The 18,022-nt window shown below is 41.1% G+C and overlaps 1 protein-coding gene across 1 annotated transcript in view; it reads right to left on the bottom strand.

Annotated features, from left to right (window-relative positions):
* The window catches only part of LOC134564874 (connector enhancer of kinase suppressor of ras 2-like), a 297,517-nt gene that overhangs the window by 150,186 nt on the left and 129,309 nt on the right, over positions 1-18,022 (bottom strand). The window contains exons 3-6 of the mRNA XM_063424148.1: positions 16,270-16,472; positions 14,913-15,000; positions 8,526-8,567; positions 5,967-6,086 (exon numbers count right to left, since the gene is read on the bottom strand). Coding sequence (XP_063280218.1) covers positions 5,967-6,086; positions 8,526-8,567; positions 14,913-15,000; positions 16,270-16,472 — 453 coding nt within the window. The remainder of the gene's footprint in view (positions 1-5,966; positions 6,087-8,525; positions 8,568-14,912; positions 15,001-16,269; positions 16,473-18,022) is intronic.

Here is an 18,022-nt window from a genome sequence, read left to right on the forward strand (position 1 = left end):
AGGATGAGACTATCACTGCTTTGGCTGCTGCAGGATTTGAGTAGCAGCAAAAAAAAGTGCAGAGACTGCCACCTTGGAAATACCTGGGGCTTGAGATTGCCAACCGGACCATAACACCTCAGAAGTTGGTGATCAGTGATAGACCTGAGACTTTGAGGGATCTCCAGCAGCTGTGTGGGTCCTTGAATTGGGTCAGGCCCTGGCTGGGGCTTACCACGGAGGACTGAGCCCCTCTCTTCAATTTGTTAAAGGGGGGAGAGGAGCTGGATTCTCCAAGGGCTCTGACTCAGGAGGTTCAGCAGGCTTTAGAGAGGGTTCCATCGGCAATGTCCAGCCGGCAGGCCCATTGTTGCTGGCCAGAACTTCCATTTAATTTCATCATTTTGGGAAAATTGCCACATTGCATGGGATGATTTTTCAATGGGACAAGGCCAGAAGGACCCTCTCTTGATCATAGAGTGGGTGTTCCTAGATCATCAGCTGTCTAAGAGTATCACTAAGCCACAGGAGTTGATTGGCCCACCTGATCAGCAAAGCTAGGGTCAGGATGCGACTGCTGGCAGGGTGTGAGTTTGCATGCATTCATGTGCCAATCAAATTGTCAACTGGTAGATTTACCAAAGAGGCTTTGGAGCAGTTGCTCCGTGAGATGTTGCAGTTTGCTCTGCATAGTTACCTGTTGCCATGAATTTTCCTGGTTTGCTGAGCATTCATATTAAAGGAGAAATGTGCAGTTTCTCACGCTGGTGAATTGTAAACACAGGACCATGTTTTGTAAATATTGGCAATGTTATGAATACTTTCTCCAAGAGAAGGGGAGGTTGAATGACAGCCTCCTGGACCAATGTGGCAGGAGAGGTGGCGATACCCTTCTCCAATCCATGGTCACCTTGCCACAGATATATAATGGAAAAATAAACTAAGGGCAGGTTCTGCCCTGCTGCTGTTGTTGCACCCAGATCTGTGTCCCCAGTCTGTTTTTCCTGGTTGGGCCTCCACGGTGATAGTTACCCAGGGAAAATCTCAAGCCATTGCCCTGGCCACAAATTGTTTAATTCTAAATTAAATTTGATTCCAAAAGAGAAACAGAGCTGCAGACCTCTCATCGCTTTGACAGTTTTACTGAAGCGTCCGGAGGGTCACACAAGTCAGTGGTGTCTTGGAAGGACCCTCAGACTCAGCAGTGGGAGGCTGACATTGAGGTAATTGAGGGTTCACCTCAAGTTGCTGAGTTCGCTGCAGATGTCAGGGCTTTTGAGAAATTTTCAGAACCCATAAAATTGATTACAGATTTGTCTTATGTAGCAGAGGTAGTGTCCAGTGCTGGAATGCAGTTCTCAAAGAAGTTTCAAATCAGTCCATTTTTAACTTGCTCTTGAAGCTGATATACCTAGTCTCCCACAGAGAGCATCCTTACTATGTTATGCATGTGAGATCACACGCTGACCTTCCTGGTTTCATCGCGGAGGGTAACCACAGCAGATGCCCTAGCTGCTCCTGTGCAGCTGGCTGGCCTACCTAACATCTTCCAGTAGGCCAAACTCAGCCATCAGCAATTGCATCAGAATGTCCTAGGCCTAATCTGCCAATTGCACCTAAGGCAGGACCAGGCCAAGGCAATCATAGACACATGCCCAAACTGGCAAAAGTTTTCTTTACCCTCATTGGGATCAGGGGTCAACCCCAGAGGGCTTGGCAGTTCTGAGGTGTGGCAGACAGATATTACACACATCCTTGAGTTTGGAAGGTTCAAATATGTTCATGTGTCTGTAGATACCTTCTCTGGCGCTGTTTATGCCTCAGCCCACACAGGGGAGAAGACCACAGATGCACAGAAACACCTTGTGCAGGCCTTCTCCACACTGGGGATCTCCAAAGAGATAAAAACTGATAATGGTCCAGCTTACGTTTCCAAGGAATTTGATAATTTCCTGAAGGGGGGGGGGGGTGGAACATAATAAGGGGATCCCATGCTCCCCCACTGGCCAGGCAGTGATAGAAAGAACTCACCAGATGTTGAAGAATGTTGTCATGAGGTTTTTTCCTGGTTTGCCGAGCGTTCATATTGAAGGAGAAATGTGCAGTTTCTCACGCTCGTTAATGTAAACACAGGACCATGTTTTTGTAAACACTGCCCTTGTTATGAATTCCTTCTCAAGGAGAAGGGGAGGTTGAATGACAGCCTCCTTGGCCAATGTGGTAGGGAGGTGGGAATTCCATCCTCCAATCCACAGGCCTCATAGGAAAGGTATAAGAGTGGGCTTTTGTAAATAAAGTGGGTCTTCCTGCTCTGCTGAACCCAGAACTGTGTCCCAAGTCTCACTTCTGGTCAGGCCCTATGGTGATAGAAGAAGACTTTAGAACAACAGGGAGGGGATGTCAGGGTCAATAATCCACAACAACAACTTTGTAAGGCTCTGTTTACCATGAACTTTCTTAACTGTTCATTTGAATACCTTAATCTACCTGTTGTCAGGCACTTCAACCAGAACCACGGGTTGAAGTTTGAGGAGAAACTTCCAATCCTGGTGAAGGACCCTGAGACTTGGAAGGTCCAGGGGCCCTTTGATTTGGTCACTTGAGGGCGAGGATACGCTTGCGTATCCACCCCCACAGGTTTGAAATGGGTTCCACAAAAATGGGTCATACCCTATATTCCACCCAGGGAAAAGAAGGCCCAGAATGCGGCCCCAGTTCCACCTTCCCGACCCGATGATGTGGCAACTGCTTCTTCTAGGCAACAGCGCAAAGGAAGTGTGCAACCCAAACCCCATGTTATCCCTAACCTAGTGCCTTAAACAAATTGTTTTAAACTGTACTTACCTGTGTATGTTATTTTTAGATTTCTTTTAAGGGCATCCTCCTGACCCTCCAGATGAAGCCAGAACTCCTGAGTTTTCTGTTGCTTCTGACTCAGTCAGTACTATGGGGACATGAATGTGAGGACTCTCAAGGGAGGCACTGCCTCAATCTATCTGGCAAAATCCAGAGCATCTACGACTCCATCCAGGAAATGAAAGGCATGATAGAGGAGATCAAGCGAGGAGCAGGAGACAGGCTGGAGAACATCTTTAAAGACCGAGGGTTGCCGGGGGAATGTCATCATTTGTAAAGGATGTCTTACGGGCTGTTCTGGTTGTCATTTTAATTTCCATAGCCTTTAGGACTCTAAAAGGAGTCATAACTAATTGTGCTAAAAAGAAACCGGCCCCTTCTGATGTTACTGTGACTGCTGTTGAGAGATGGTGGAAGAGGCCAGAGACAGCAGTTTAAGGAGTTGGTCTCTTCCCTCCTTTCATCCAAAATTAAACAGAAAAGGGGAAGATGTTGGGGGGGGGGGTGGGGTGTTAAGCTGTTTTGGAGTTGTTTACCCAAATGGTTCATTCCTGCTTTCCCCCCCAATAACTCAGGTACTGTCCAAAGGTATCTCCTCCTCTGTCCCTTTGTCTCCCTCTCCTGACCCTGCCGTGTATTAACCTGGGGCCAATCACCTACCTGCCCCACCCCTCTTTCCCCCCACTTAAAATGTTAAGCACGGGACCCTGTGCTCACTCTCTCTTGGAACATCTTGGGGAATAAACACCTTTGAAGGAGCCTTCTCTGACTCTTGCTCCAAAACCTAGATGTTGAGGATATCCAGGACCAAGAGAGCAGAGAACAGCTCTGCTCTCTACCATTACTTGGACTGCTTGCAGTCTAAGGGTGGCCATTCCTGACCAGCGTGGCCGGGGTGAAAGCTAGCTGGACCCCCCCGGCCCCCTGATATCACAGAGCCATCACTGCACGGGAAGCATCAGCAATGCCAATCCCTGCTTATTGTGCTCCATCATCTGTGGGGTAAATGCAGCTCCGTGTTCAGCTTCTCTGCAGCACTGATAATGAACTTTCCCTTAATTAGACCAGAAGAAATACATCCCATTTCTGCATAGAAAGGAAAGCCATGCAGAGTGCTGGCCTGCAGGGTGTAGTAGTCCTAATGCAAGTCAAAAGCACTGAGACATTCACAGCATATCTCATGCAAATGTACTGACCTGTATTTCCTGGGTACCCTGCACTAACCCAGAAATCAGATCTGGAGGGGAAACTGGGCCATAAAGTGAACACATTTGGCCATAAGGATGCAGCAGCACAGCAAGGAAATTGTATCTGTGCTGAGGTTTACACACTGGGCTGAGCATCTGTGATGCCATGGAATTAAAATTAAATGTGGTTTATGCTGTGGTAATGTTCTTTGTTGACTAAATCAGCCTAAGAATAAAGTGAACTTGTGCAGTCACACAACACCCCCTCATGTTATTAAAATATGTCATTCTCAGATTAATAGGCATACCTCAGAGTAATTATGCCCTTGTAAATCTGACAGTATTTGCATATGACGTTCATTGCTATTCAATGTCAGAACAAAGAGGAAGATGTTGGAATAATATAAAGTGTCTCAACTAACAGAAATTTATAATCTGCAAATCACACTGAATTACAAACAGGAAACATGTCACAAGGTGTAGAGTGGCACTCAAATGGATTTTGATTTGTCAGTTTGGGGATTTTCTGTGGACAAGCCTCATGGCTGCCAATTTCACTCGTCACTTCTCCGTTTTTTCCTCCTACAACTGCTTCCTTCAATCCAGAAGCAACATTCCTGAATTACTCTTCTTGTAGGGAAAAAATAAAAATAAAAATAATTCTGAGAAGGCAGCTGAAGGCAGTCTAGGAGATTGTGCTGGGAAAAGCAGCCTGACTCTTGAGAAGCACTAGTGAGACCATCCCAGTGCCTGCAGTGCCACCTTCCACTCCAGCTTTTATTGGGATCTTGGGTTCCCAAGCACAGTCCTTATGTTCCTACAGCCCATCAGTATCAAATGGTTGCAAAGTAAGGGACTACAGAGGGGAGGCAGAAATCTTTACCCACCAACCACTAAAATGTCACAAAAATCCATTGTCCAAAAAAAGGTATCAGTACATTAATATTTAAAAGCTGTAGCCAAATAATTCTGAAACTGTCTCTGCAGAACATTTCACTGCTGTGACCTGTGGGCCTGATATTTTGGGCCTTAGAGATTTTAGCCTGCTGGTAGCTGCTAACTCCTTTCCCAAGGGAAAAGTTTCTTAGGAAAGTTTCTTCCTAAAACAATCTTGTCAAAACAACTATCCTTTCCCAAAAGGATCTTCTCCAGGTGGTGTTTGCCTTTTTGGTTCTCAGAGAGAATCAAACTTGGGTTTCCCGCATGTGAGGCAGGGACTTTAGCTACTACACTACTGGGGAAGATCATCTTGGGAAAGGATTGTTGTTTTGCCAACATTGTTTTGGGAAGAAGCTTTCCTAACAAACTTTTCCCTTGGGAAAGGAGTTAGCAGCTACCAGCAGGCTAAAGTCTCTAAGGCCCAAAATATCAGGCCCACAGTGACCCACTACTAATGCAGAGCGGCTGGGATGTCCAGAGCCATCCAACCAGGCTGCTCAGTGAGCAACAATTTACAAATAAAAGAGATTTATTTTGTTCCTGGGATGATACTTGTGAAAGTTTTATTTGGACTGATCATTAGGGAGGCATATAACTCCATTTATGCAAGTCCAAGACATAGACCTTCCACTAATCATTTTGAAAGCACATTAATGACATTATTTAATTTTATTTGTATGTGTTTGCATTTGGGGTTTATTGCAGTACATTCCAAAAACTGCAGTCTGGCAATCAAAAGATCATAGATTTAACTATTCATATAGTTACATGCGAAGCCCATGCTAAAACAGGTTTTAATTTAAAAAAAAACCAAAAACAATCCCTTTGTTTAGATAAATGTCAAACCACCTTCAGAAATCTGATTCAGCTTACCAAAAAAAATTAGGACATTGCATGAAAATACCTTTTGATTTCTTGATAAATTCAAAAATCAAATCATGCCGAAGAACTGAGGCTTGTGCTGGGCATTCTAAGAGTTAAACTTGAAACTGCTTTGCTACTTACCAACCCCTCACTGGGCATGATGCTGGTGATGTGAATGACCTCGAGATGTGCTGACTGGGACACCAGAGAATCAGATGAGAGTGAAATAATGTGATCACAAATCCCAGACAAGGTTTTACACTACAAAGAAAAACAAGTCAACGGAATCCCTCATATCAAACTGGAACTACAAGTGAAGTCCTTATTCTAAGAACTAACCAAGAATAAAGAGATAATTTTAATTCTTAGCACTGTAAAAACTACAGGTGTATGAAAGTCAAGAGCAAGTGATTAAGGGAACAGAAAACATCCATAAATGTCATGAAAATGTACATGTATGAACAGTTCTTCTGCAGAAGAATATCTGTATCTCTAAATTATCTTCTCCACTCCAACCATGTGCACTTTGAAACAAAAGAACAAACCCAATGAACTTTATCCTTATGATTATAAATACAATGGAAGTGGAGTGAAATAGGTAAAAATAAACGTCTTATGCAACCGAATAACCTCTTTTGGCTACCAAATGATGACACCATCCCTACCAACTGTGATAATTAGGTGAATTCTGCTCTTCAACTTGGAAAATTTCCTTTGTTAAAATTACCCTGGCAGAGAAATGCCGTAGTTAACCCATTTACTGAAGTAAAATTCTTATGCATCTTTGAACACATCCTTCAACTGATAATCTACATCATTACAACTATGCAATGATTTTGTTATCCTGCCTTCCAGCTAAAGATCTCAAAATCTTAATGCAAATCCAAAGAAACACCATCAAAGCAGGAGCCCCATTGCATGGACAGTAGCAGTGGGTCTGACAAATTAAACTCAACTGTCAAAGCAAAGTTTGTCGGTCAGAGAGAAGCTGAGCTGAACTCAGACAACATTCATGTGGAAAGATTTATTCCCAAATTTCTGTGTGTTGCTTAAAGCACTCTCCTTCAAAAAGTCTATGCCTGAAAATGTTTGAACCTAATGTGAAAGAATTAATTTAACAGAATTTCAGGATGGGTTTCCGGTTGAGGCTGTGCTATGTGCATCTATTTTGCTTTGGAGACTGTACTCTCATTTTTCCTAATTATAGCAAATTCCAGTGAAATACCTTCAGGGAAGTTTTTCTTTCAGGCATTTGCAAAAGCATGAGGCTTTCTAATATCTCATTTGACACTATCCACAGAAGTTAAACAAATAAAGTTGTCACAATAAATAAGTTAACTGCCTAAATTTATAGGTTGTATTTCCATTAACTGTGCAGTTACTCATCTGGAAATCCAAGGACAGCTCTGGAGCCCTGGCTGTGGCATCTGGATTTTGTATCAGCTGCAAGGTGCAAAGCATCCCACTGGGGTGTGTGTGACTGCAGCTAAAGGTCACCATTTCCACAAATATTTCAAGCAGTTTCAGCTCGGGGCCAGAACCCCTGAGCAGAATTTGGGTCTCATCTACTCCCAGCAGAGATGGAGAAACTCAAAAAATCTCCAGTGTAGTGGGTGCCCCTATGTGTGAGTACATTCTCTATCCAGCTTTTGAATCACTGGCATGTCAAGATATTACCATAATTTCCAACTGAAAACCTCTCTATGCCTCAAAATTTGAGAGCATTTTCCCAGATTAGATGCAGACTAAATCCCTGAGAGAATACTTTCTACTTTCTACTGTAATGCCTTAACCTTAGAGTTGCCTCATGAAAATACTATTTTTAGTGAAATAAACAACAAAGAAGTTTTCAGTCAAATCAACATGGTCTATGGAAGGTGTCCCTGCCACAGTTAGAATTGTGCGATAAAAGGTGTAAATATGTATATAAAAAAAAATTTGTGTGTGTGTGTATACACACCCCAAATCCCAGAAGATATCAGGTGCTTTTAAAAGTTCGATTCATACCCAGGTTTGCAATAGTAAGCTTTTTTTTTGTCTAAAAGTCACTGCACGCTTTCTAAATTTAACAGCACATCAATGTTTTATGACAGATTTTAATCCCCACTGGAAGCAGAGTATGTGCAAAAGGCTTTTTAAAAAAAAAGAAGAAAAAAAAAGAGTCAGGCACTTGGGCAGAGCTTGTCAAAAGTTTATCTGAACTTGTAAATCCTCTGAGAGTTCCCTTTCACCACAGGCTTTAACTCTATCTCAGTGTCAGTACAGGTATTCAGTGTTGGTACCAGGAAAATATAAAGTATTTGAACTTAAAGGCCAATATCTAATCGATGATCTTGAATAAGATTCTTCCACTCCACTTTGTCATCGGATTTTTTTTGAGTTCTGAAGGCACAAAATGCTCAGTCTGACAACCAGTGATGCACCAGGTCTATGGATCTGACCAGCCAACCTGGTAAGAATATTAACCATACAGAATATTGTGCAGCTTCTAAACCTAACACAATTTTGTATTTGTAATTAACTGTAGCTATAACAGAGAGCATTACTGTGGGGAACTTTAATTTTTAGCAACTGATAGAATTCATCAGAAATTATGTTAAAGAGTAAGGAATTTTATTTTCCTACAGCAGCCTTATTTTTTGAAAAAATCATTTCCATGAGTGGGGTAAAAATAGAGAATACCAAAGCAGAATTACTTACCACGTGAAGAATTTTATTTTCTGTTTCATACACCGTACAATCCTGTAGTAAAACAGAACAAAACCTATGAAATGAATGTCACATTAAATTTCCTATTAAGAAATGAAAGAAGGGTTTATGCTGTTAACAATCTCTTACATATTCTTGATGAACCTTAAGACTTGCTACTTTTGGAGCAGTCATTTGCCTATTACAGCTATCATTTTAAGAATAATCAATCTTATACCCCATAATTTCAGTGTCACCCTTATCTTGCTTTTTGCTTTAGTGCTATTACCAGGGGTTAAAATACTGTTTTTCTTTCATAAAACAAACAATATAAATTGCTAAAAGGGATCTCCTGCCTCTATTACTTATTAATGTTTGAAAGTTCCCTCAGTATGACCTTCTGAAAATTGGGATACAGCCATGGCAAAGGGGTTTGAACCACTCCCTGCAGCTCTGCCCCACCTCCTCCTGCCTCCACTCCAAATCTCAGGTTATATTTTGCTAAAACATAAAATAAAAAGGGAAATACAGAAAATATCTCTTCCAAGCAGAGTGAGATTAGAACAGGGTCTCCCCAAGTCTTGGTTCCCTCTCAGGCCCCAGCTTGGCTCCCTCTCCCCTCATTATATTGGGAAATTGTTAAATCCTTCTCCAAGTGCTATTCCACATTGGAAAAGGCTTTCTACAGAGCAAGATACCTGTCTTCTTAATTTAGTATTTTTTCCTTGAATAAGCTTTCAAGTAAAATTTAACTTGATGATAATACCTGAGAGGTCCCTTCAAGTAACCTGATTCCTTCAGTTGGTTGGAGCCTGGTGATGGCAACACCAAGGCTGAGGGTTTTGTCCCTGTATTGGATTAAGAGCTGGACTTGATATGTGAGTCCCTTCCAACTCAGAACATTCTGTGATATCCCTTCAAGAAGCTTAAGATTCCCTATAGTTCTCAAGATTTCCTCTTTTTACTAGATCTTAATATATTAGCAGTAAGAGTTAATTGCTTCAGATCTCCCATGATACAATTCCAACCCCCTCATTCCCTGTACCCTGAACACTCAGTTTGGGCTGGGACACCCTCTGGAGGTCTCTGGTCCCCTTTTGCAGCAGCCCAAACCCTTGGCTGTTCCCATCCAGCTCCCAGACCTTGTCCCTTGGGTGTCCCTTTGAGGATTTTTTTCCCTGAGCCCATCTGAGGCAGCTGCTCCAAACCCTTAGCCCAAGGAACTGCCCCTCCCTCAGCTCTGAAGGTCAATACTTATTTTGGAGGATTGTAGCTCCCGTGGAGAAATTAATTTCTAAGTGACTACAGTTTAAAGAGTATTGCTACAGAATAAGAAAGTAAAAATCAGAAGATTGGGAGCGCCAAGCAACACAGAAGAATTTATATTAGCATTTCATGGTCAAGTATCGCTTTGATGTTTCCTCTGTATTCATACTGTTATTTTCTAGAGCACAAAAAAAAATTCAATTAGTCAGTTTGGCTGGCAATGCCCAAGGCAGTTTTTCCTACAAGTTTTGCACACTTCTAACAGCTCATCCACCATCTCCTTTTAACCCTCCACGTACCAAGAGAACAAAATTATCACAGCAGGGCTTCCAGCTTGACTTCAGAGCTAATGTTCCTGTCTAAATTATCCCTTTAATTTCTGTGTTAGAAATACAATATGAACCTCCCTCTGAACAAACTTAATTACTTCAGGTCAAAGAGTAGAGGAATTATGTATAGTAAAACTGAAATTTTACTGTTTTGTAGAGCAGAATTAATGTTAGCTGTACTTATGTTGCACATTCAAGATTACATTAGCATGAAAAATGTTAATGACTTTGGGATTCCTTCCAAAATAGATGCATACTGACTTTTTTTTTAAAATACATCAGACTAGTTTAACTGAGAGGTTTAAAGCACTTACAGTGTTATACTAAAATATTAAGATATGTAGATCACAATATTCTTCTGATTTATTTTTCTCTGATACATAGCAATGCACTAAGGATCTCATTAAAAAATAATCTTCTAGGACTACCATTTATAGGATGTTGATCTATTTTTCTTATAAAATAAATAATAGTCATAGTCACATTCTTTCTACATTCTCCAGTAGCAAGATGACATGATAAAAACATTTGTTCCTAAAGTTTAAAATAACCTTTAAATTAGTAGCTGTGTTCTATTTCCCCTCTGTAAAAGGATAAAACCCAGGAATTACAAAGCCAGTCTCAGCAGCAGTGTTGCAAACCAGGCAAGGACTGCACTGTCCTGAACATCCAAAATTGAAAGGTGCAGCACACCTTTGTCTCTGATAAAGTGAAACTGCTCCTCTGCATATTCATAAAGCAAAAAGGCCAGCGGGACTTGTGCTCACCCATGCTCTAGTCAAAACTGTAATTTCTAATTCCGAAAGAAGGAAAAAATGCAAGTACAACAAAAATTTTGCAGATACCATAAAGAATGTTTTATGTCAAGTTCTTGAGGACGGTTAACCAACACATAAGAAAATGTAAAATATTTAGTTCATTAACTTAGTTCTATAAAACAGCATGAGTTAACTACTGAAAAGAAGCTGAGACCCTACAAAGAAGCATTTCCCACCACAATACCACAGGAGAGTTCTACAGCAGTCTTTGAGTGGTGGATATGACAACGTGATATTTCACAATACATTGCTGGCATGCATAATGTGAAATACTTCTGAAACTCAGACATTCAAAAGAAACAGATCACTTTGGAATTAGGCAAATATACAATGGCAAATGCACAGAACTGACTCATTTTACTTGGTCCGAAGGTAGAGACTTGATCAGAGTGTATTTTTAGAAAAGAGTGAATAGATGTTTGATGAAATCTTCAGCAAATGCAGGCAAAATAAGATGGAGGGGCTGAAAGCTGAAATCTGCAAAGTTCAAAGTGAAAATAACACCCAGGTTTTGCATGGTAGCTGCTGAATCACAGGATAATTATGGTGGAAGGGGCCTCTGGAAGTTATCTGGTACAACCACCTTATCACGGGAGGCTAATTTAAAATTTACACCAGGTACAAAAGTTACTAAGAAACAACAATTCCTATCAATTGCAGTGCAAACTAGATGGCTTCAAAAAACCAGAAAACCCATGCTTCATCTTAAACAGAGTATTTGGCTAAAAATAGGGCAAAATCCATTATAAGGTGTCTGAATTTACCTCAGTGAGGTTAATTAAACAGTAATAAAGGGGACAAAAAGCAAAATTTTGTTTGGCTTTTGTTGCAAAAAGGCTGAGTTGTGCAGACATCCTTTGGTAAGACACAGACACTTTTTGTTGAGAGAAAGTTTGTTCTTGCAGGTCAATGAGTATATCAAAAGCATCTACCTCAGACTTAAACATCTTTGACCTAATGAGGGAAAATTAGAATTAGAATCCCAGCTGCCACTAGAATTGGGGAACTCCTCCTACTCAAACAATTAACCAATGGCTGCATTTTATGAAAAAAAATCCAAACCTATTCTTCCCCAGTTCCTCCAGTTGTCTTTCCCTCAGGGCAGCCTTGGTGCTAAAGCGTGACCAAACCCAAATTTAGTTCAGTTATTCTGGTGGATTCCATTTCAGAGCAGGCAGGAGAGTGAGTGCACCTTGAAACTGAGGTGTAACTCAAAGTGAAGTCAGCAAAGAGCTCAAACATCTCAATACCCTGTTCTAATGTGCTTTTTTGCATATTATTATAAACACATTTTAATGGAACATTGCACCTCAAAATTAGGATGTTTCTGCAGCTCTGTGCATGACAAATTCTTTTACAGTAGCTTAGTGAAGGTGATCAAAAGGGTTAAAAAAACTGAACAGAATAAAGTACATTTCCAAACAGAAATGGACAGCTGTAAAGCTCTGAAACTAGAGAATGAGGTTTTCTTTTAACCAGCATGAGCAGATGCTGTTTAAAGTTAAATAAGTGACTATTCATCATAGCATTTGCATGGTATGTAAATAATAATAATACATTAGAATAAATTTGATCTAAGGTAATGTCACTCAGATCACACAGGACATCCGAGCATGAAGATTCAGAAGCACTTTCTATATTAAACTAAGGTTACAGGGTAATGTCCTCTGTTAAGAAAATTCACCTGGAGTGGCAGCTGCATGTTGTGCATACAAAACGTGTTCAATTTGCACAAAATGTCAAAGACATTCCTCACTTAATGTGCCAAATCTGTACCCTTGACTACTACTTTCACACTGGCTGAATAAGGCATTTAAAATTTATATAATTTATAAAACAAGGAGTATCTGAAAGGATGAGACCCAGATTTCTATTAGTTATGCCTTTCAATTTATATTCCAGCCTACAGCTGAGCCTGCAATTCTGGTTCAGGTGAGACATTTCTGCTTTCACTCATTAAGGTCAAATTTCCTCAGATTTAGTGACAGCAAAGCTGTCTCTCTATGACTGATTTGGTTTTATCTGCTCTTTCTGGTGCTAAGTTTAATATAACATAAAAAGATCTTAATAGACAACTGTCAAAAAAGTCAGATCTGACAATAAGTTAAAAAAAAGACAAAACTTGATTTGTAACTTGAAGAACTAAGCATTTTTCATCTTGGAATGACTTGGAGTTTAGGCTAAAAGATTGGTTTTAAGTTGTCAAAAGGAGGACAGCTCTGGGACTGGAGCTGAAGAACTGGAAAAAATAAAGAACCAAACTATTGCTGGCAGATCAGAACAGATTTTCATCTGCCAAAAGCTGTGACATGAATGACAGAAGTAGAAATAGCAATTCAAAATTACTCTATTTTCACCTGGACCACAGGGAAAAATCAAACTTACAAACAAAGTGTAATATCAGCTGAAGGACAGAATCAGAACCTGGACTTTTTATACTGCAGAGAAGTTCATTTTGCTTAGTCTGTAAATCAAAAATAGCGTAGTGCTATAAGCTCCTTGTAAGAGAAAGCTTAATAAAGATACATAAATAATTAAATGCCAACATAGGAATTTCTAAACTAAAAAAAAAGAGAAAAAGGATCTTTGTTTTCTGCTGCAAAAATGCATGAAGGACAAGATTTCTGGGAGGAATAAATCTGAATATTATAAATAAAGGATAATAGTGTAAAATACAATGACATATTTATCAGCCTTAGTTATTTTGCTCCAAGAACTGAAATAAAATTGGAGGGGTAAAAAAAGTTTTCAGAACTACTACTCCATTACTGCTCCAAAAAGCATTTGAAACTGAGTTCTGTGATTTGTCTGCTGGGAGGATGCATGGAAATCTGTGGCAGCACAGGACAGAGGCAGGCAGGGGAGTCCTCTGCATTGGAGACAGGCCCAGCCTAAAGTCCCTACAAAACTGGAGCTTAGGCTAAGCTCTCTTCTTGCTTTCTCTCCTTCAACCCTTTCATCTTTCTCCTTTTCTTCATTCCAAGACAGCCCTGCCTGTTCTCTGACCTCTCCACATATTCCAGTAACACTCTTCTGTCTCATCAATATTTTATCCCCTCACAAGGGGAGTGCTCATTGTAAATATTTGTAAAACTAATTTACCCTCAGTCTTTCAGTATCTGTGTGTCACCTCTTGTCTTACTTCAGGGGCTAACACTGCCAGAGACTGTTATTATATTATTATAACATTATAACATTATTATATTATTATATTATCATATTATCATATTGTTATAGGGGTCACAGCTCCAAACCTGACTTCAAGAAGTGTTTGGACAATGGTGTCAGGCACAGGGTGGGATTTTTGGGGTGTCTGTGCAGGGACAGGAATTGGACTTGATGATTCTGGTGGGTCTCTTCCAACCCAGAATATTCTATGATTCTATACATTATATAGAACTAAAGACCAGATAAATTATTTTTATGTACTTGAGGACTGTCCAACATTACAATTAACTAACGAGTGTCAGTGATGATAACACTGCTACCATTATCTTTTCTGTAGTTAGTTGGTTTAATGTTATGTTTTGTGTTCATCCCCAAAAAACTTCCATGCTACTGGCTCTCCTTTCAGTGAAGGAGCCACAGAGCAGGTTCTGGATGTGTTTGTATGTATTTTAAGAACTTGTCTACAAAACATTTTGGATCATTCATATTTTAATCTGGAATAACCTGCTGTAGTTAAGCTGTTTCCCACTGTGGCTTTATTCTTCTGTTTAACACTTGCATGGTGGTAAATCACCTGACATGAAATTGTCCACTCAAGAGCAAAGTGTATTATTTTTAACTTCACACCATCCTTCAGTCTATCCAGGAGGATCCCCAAAGTCCAAAAATCTTCCTGTCCCTCCCAAAAAATGAGAGTATAGAAAGAACAGAGAGGTAATGCAGTAATAACTTTTCTGGCGATGTTAAAGTTGTTATTTTTACTATTGCAGTTTTTAAGCAGTGATGTGAAAGGACTCAGAGCAGAGAGACACTCCTACCTGTTGCACAATGGTTGTTAGTTCCAGGCACAGTTGAACAATGTTGTTTTTCAGCAGTGAATATTCTGTCATGCTAACAAACGGAGACCTGGGGCAGGGGAAGGACATGTTTATGCAGTATTAGGGACCACAATTTACACTACAGGCAGATATATGTAACTCAGGGATCAGTTCTACAGCACAGAAATGCCAAATCATTTTAATCTCCAGCAGCAAGTTGCACAACTTTTGTAATACACACCTTTGAAACAAGAAAAAATGCAGGCAGGATGTAAACTGGATTTTGGCCAGAACATCAGAAGTTCTCGTTCTTATGGAGAGTGGAAACGGGAGCTTTCAAATAACCATAAGCAGCCCAGATTTTCTTTGTACTGCTTATTAAAAAGATGGCATTTCTGGTATGACATCACTCCTCAGCAGCAATCGGGCACCTTAATTCAGAGAGCACAGTAATGCGTACTTAGTCACAGCTTCCTGCACACTCAGATTCTCTTCAGGCTTTCCAAATTCTGGCTGAATCTGATCCCATTTGAATTTATAAGAACTGACAAGGTCATAGCCTGAGAGAATATGACTGCTGGCATTAGGTTAGGAAGATGTCACCAGGATTATACAAATCCTGTAAAGGAGGGTGATTCACTCTCACTGTGATTTCTAAGGTGCCACTTATACATTCCAGAGCATTCAGATTCCAGGTAAAGCTATGCACTGCTATAACTACAAAGAAAAACAAGCCAATGTTTGTTTTTTCCAAACAAGGAAAATGCTGGTTTATGTTTTGGTTTCTGTCTTGCTACGGTCACAGAGATACTTTTAATCAAATTCTCAGTTCATAAATGTACAACACCAGTGGCTGGTTGTTGAGTATTAACCATCACACCTGTACCTAACACATCCAGGCTACTTACTCCTGATGAATAAGAACATTTAATTTTCAGACTAAGCAAGTACTATCATTTATTTTGAACATTCTTAACTGATTTGCTCAACTCCAAATTTTCTGTCTTTTTGATGGCTGAAAGACAGCTCAAACTCCACAAGCTTTCCTTCCTTGCCCTTCATGCTGAAATTTCTGATGATGTTACCAGTTGTGGCAGTGAGAATAGCACAGAAATAATAATTTCACACAAAGTCCAACTGAAAGAATCTCAAAAGTTATCTAGAGCAAATTTTAACACTCTCTGGACAGAGAAGGGTACTAAATTTTGCTTCCAATATTTCACAAATTTCTAAAAATTTAGAGCTAGAATTCCACACCTGCCATTTTAATATTAGAATAAAAGAGCACAAGAGGCAAAGAAAGAACAAATACAAAGAACTATTCTCATGCACAAGGGATTGAGGAACAGTTAATTACCTGTCCAGCCAGGTGAGTAAGTTCTTGGCAGCACCAATCAGGTCAACTATAGAGGTAAGAAAATCATTTGGCAGGCGTCTGGACACCCTGCCATCATAGTAGCCACTCCTCCTCCTACCCATTATAAAGTTCTGAAGGTTTTTGGCTGAGGTGTTCAGCTTGTGAGACAGAGTTCTCAGGTTTTCAGTCTCCAGGCCATAATTCTGAGGGAAAGAAGAAGATTGACAGGGTGTGTGGTCAGCTACATGAACCAAATCGTGAGGAGAAATGTCCTGGATTGCCTTGGCTGAGGAGGTGGTTGTGGGTTGAGATGAAACAGGAATATTTGGGTTGGAACACATGGGATGCACCCAGTCTGGGACACAGCCTCTGCTGCCACCACCACTCGCAGTCCAACACAACTCACATGGGTTCAGCCATGGCCCTGAGGGAAAGGCAAAAAGGATCCCATGGGCTGAGTCTCCAGGTCTGTCTCATTCTCAGGAAATGAACTGAGAGCAATGTCCCCTCTCTGCTGTGGCCCACAGGTGTCTGTCACCTTGTCTTGGTTTGAAAGACAGGTATCTGGTAGGAAGGGGGCAGGACCTCCCTAGAGATGGAGAATTCCAATCCCCTCCCTCCAAATTATTCTAATTTAGAAAATTAAAGGGGCTTTCAGACAGAGGTATGGGGATAGGAATAACAGTTCTTTACTAGTATATATGACAAAACAACAAACAAACAACAACTACAGCATTAATAATAAACAGAACCAAAAACCTTGAGGGCTTTCTTTCACAAAAAGCCCAGGGCAGTTTCATCTCGGTACCCGTGCAGGACTCTGAGAGGCTGAGCTGAAATGGTGGAAAGTCCCGGGCTGGTGGATGAGATGAGGAGCTCTGCGCTGGTAGCTGGAATGGCAGGGGGTGTCCCAGCAGGGCTTGGCAGTGCAGGGCTACAGAGTAGCAGGGGAACTTCAAAGCTCCGAAGAAGCAGCAGCGGTGGGGGGAGGGCTGGAGAAAACGAGCTCAGGATTCCTGGGTACAGGAGCAGATGACGGTAGATTTCCCAGGACGAGGCAGAGATGGCCGTGAACTCTTCCTGCAGCGAGGGGCAGCTTGACTGTCTCCCTCGATGCTGAGAGCAAGAGTGAGCCCCCCTCCCCCAGCTCTGTCTTTTTTACCTTTCCCAAAGCTCGCATTATCTCTCCCCTCTGAGGGACACTCCCAGAGACTTAAAAACAATATCTGTAGCCTTGTGCTGCCATGTCCTTCAACTACTCTCTTTGTTCTGGCTAAGTATGGTCATTAGGGTTTCTTAGAAACTTATGGGAAAAAATTCTGTAAGTGAAAAAAAAAGGTAAATCTAACCCCCAACACACCTCGGTCTGGAGCAGTCCCACTGCACTGGATCCCAGTGCCTGGAATTCCTTCACCTGAGCAGAACATTCCCTTCCCCTGCCCTGTGAACCAGGAATAAAGTGGAACATGGCCTTGCTGAGAGGCTTTCATGGGAACAGTTTCTCCTGAACCCTGATGCTGCTGGAGAGCAGCTGTCCCACATGGGTTGGAACACAGGAACATCAAACCAGGTCAGAGCAAAGGCTCCTGCTCCCCATGGCTGCTCAGGGAAGAGTCTGAGCAGAGAACATGTAGGAACAGCTGCTTGTGTCTCAGAGACTTCAGCCAGTGACAGGGTTTCATATTTAAGAGTTCTGAGTGGATTTTTGTCCATTGTTCCAGTTCTGATGGCGGGAGAAGGGTTGAATCTAGCT

Source organism: Prinia subflava, assembly GCF_021018805.1.
Source record: "Prinia subflava isolate CZ2003 ecotype Zambia chromosome W unlocalized genomic scaffold, Cam_Psub_1.2 scaffold_22_NEW, whole genome shotgun sequence".
In the NCBI taxonomy this organism is placed as follows: domain Eukaryota; kingdom Metazoa; phylum Chordata; class Aves; order Passeriformes; family Cisticolidae; genus Prinia; species Prinia subflava.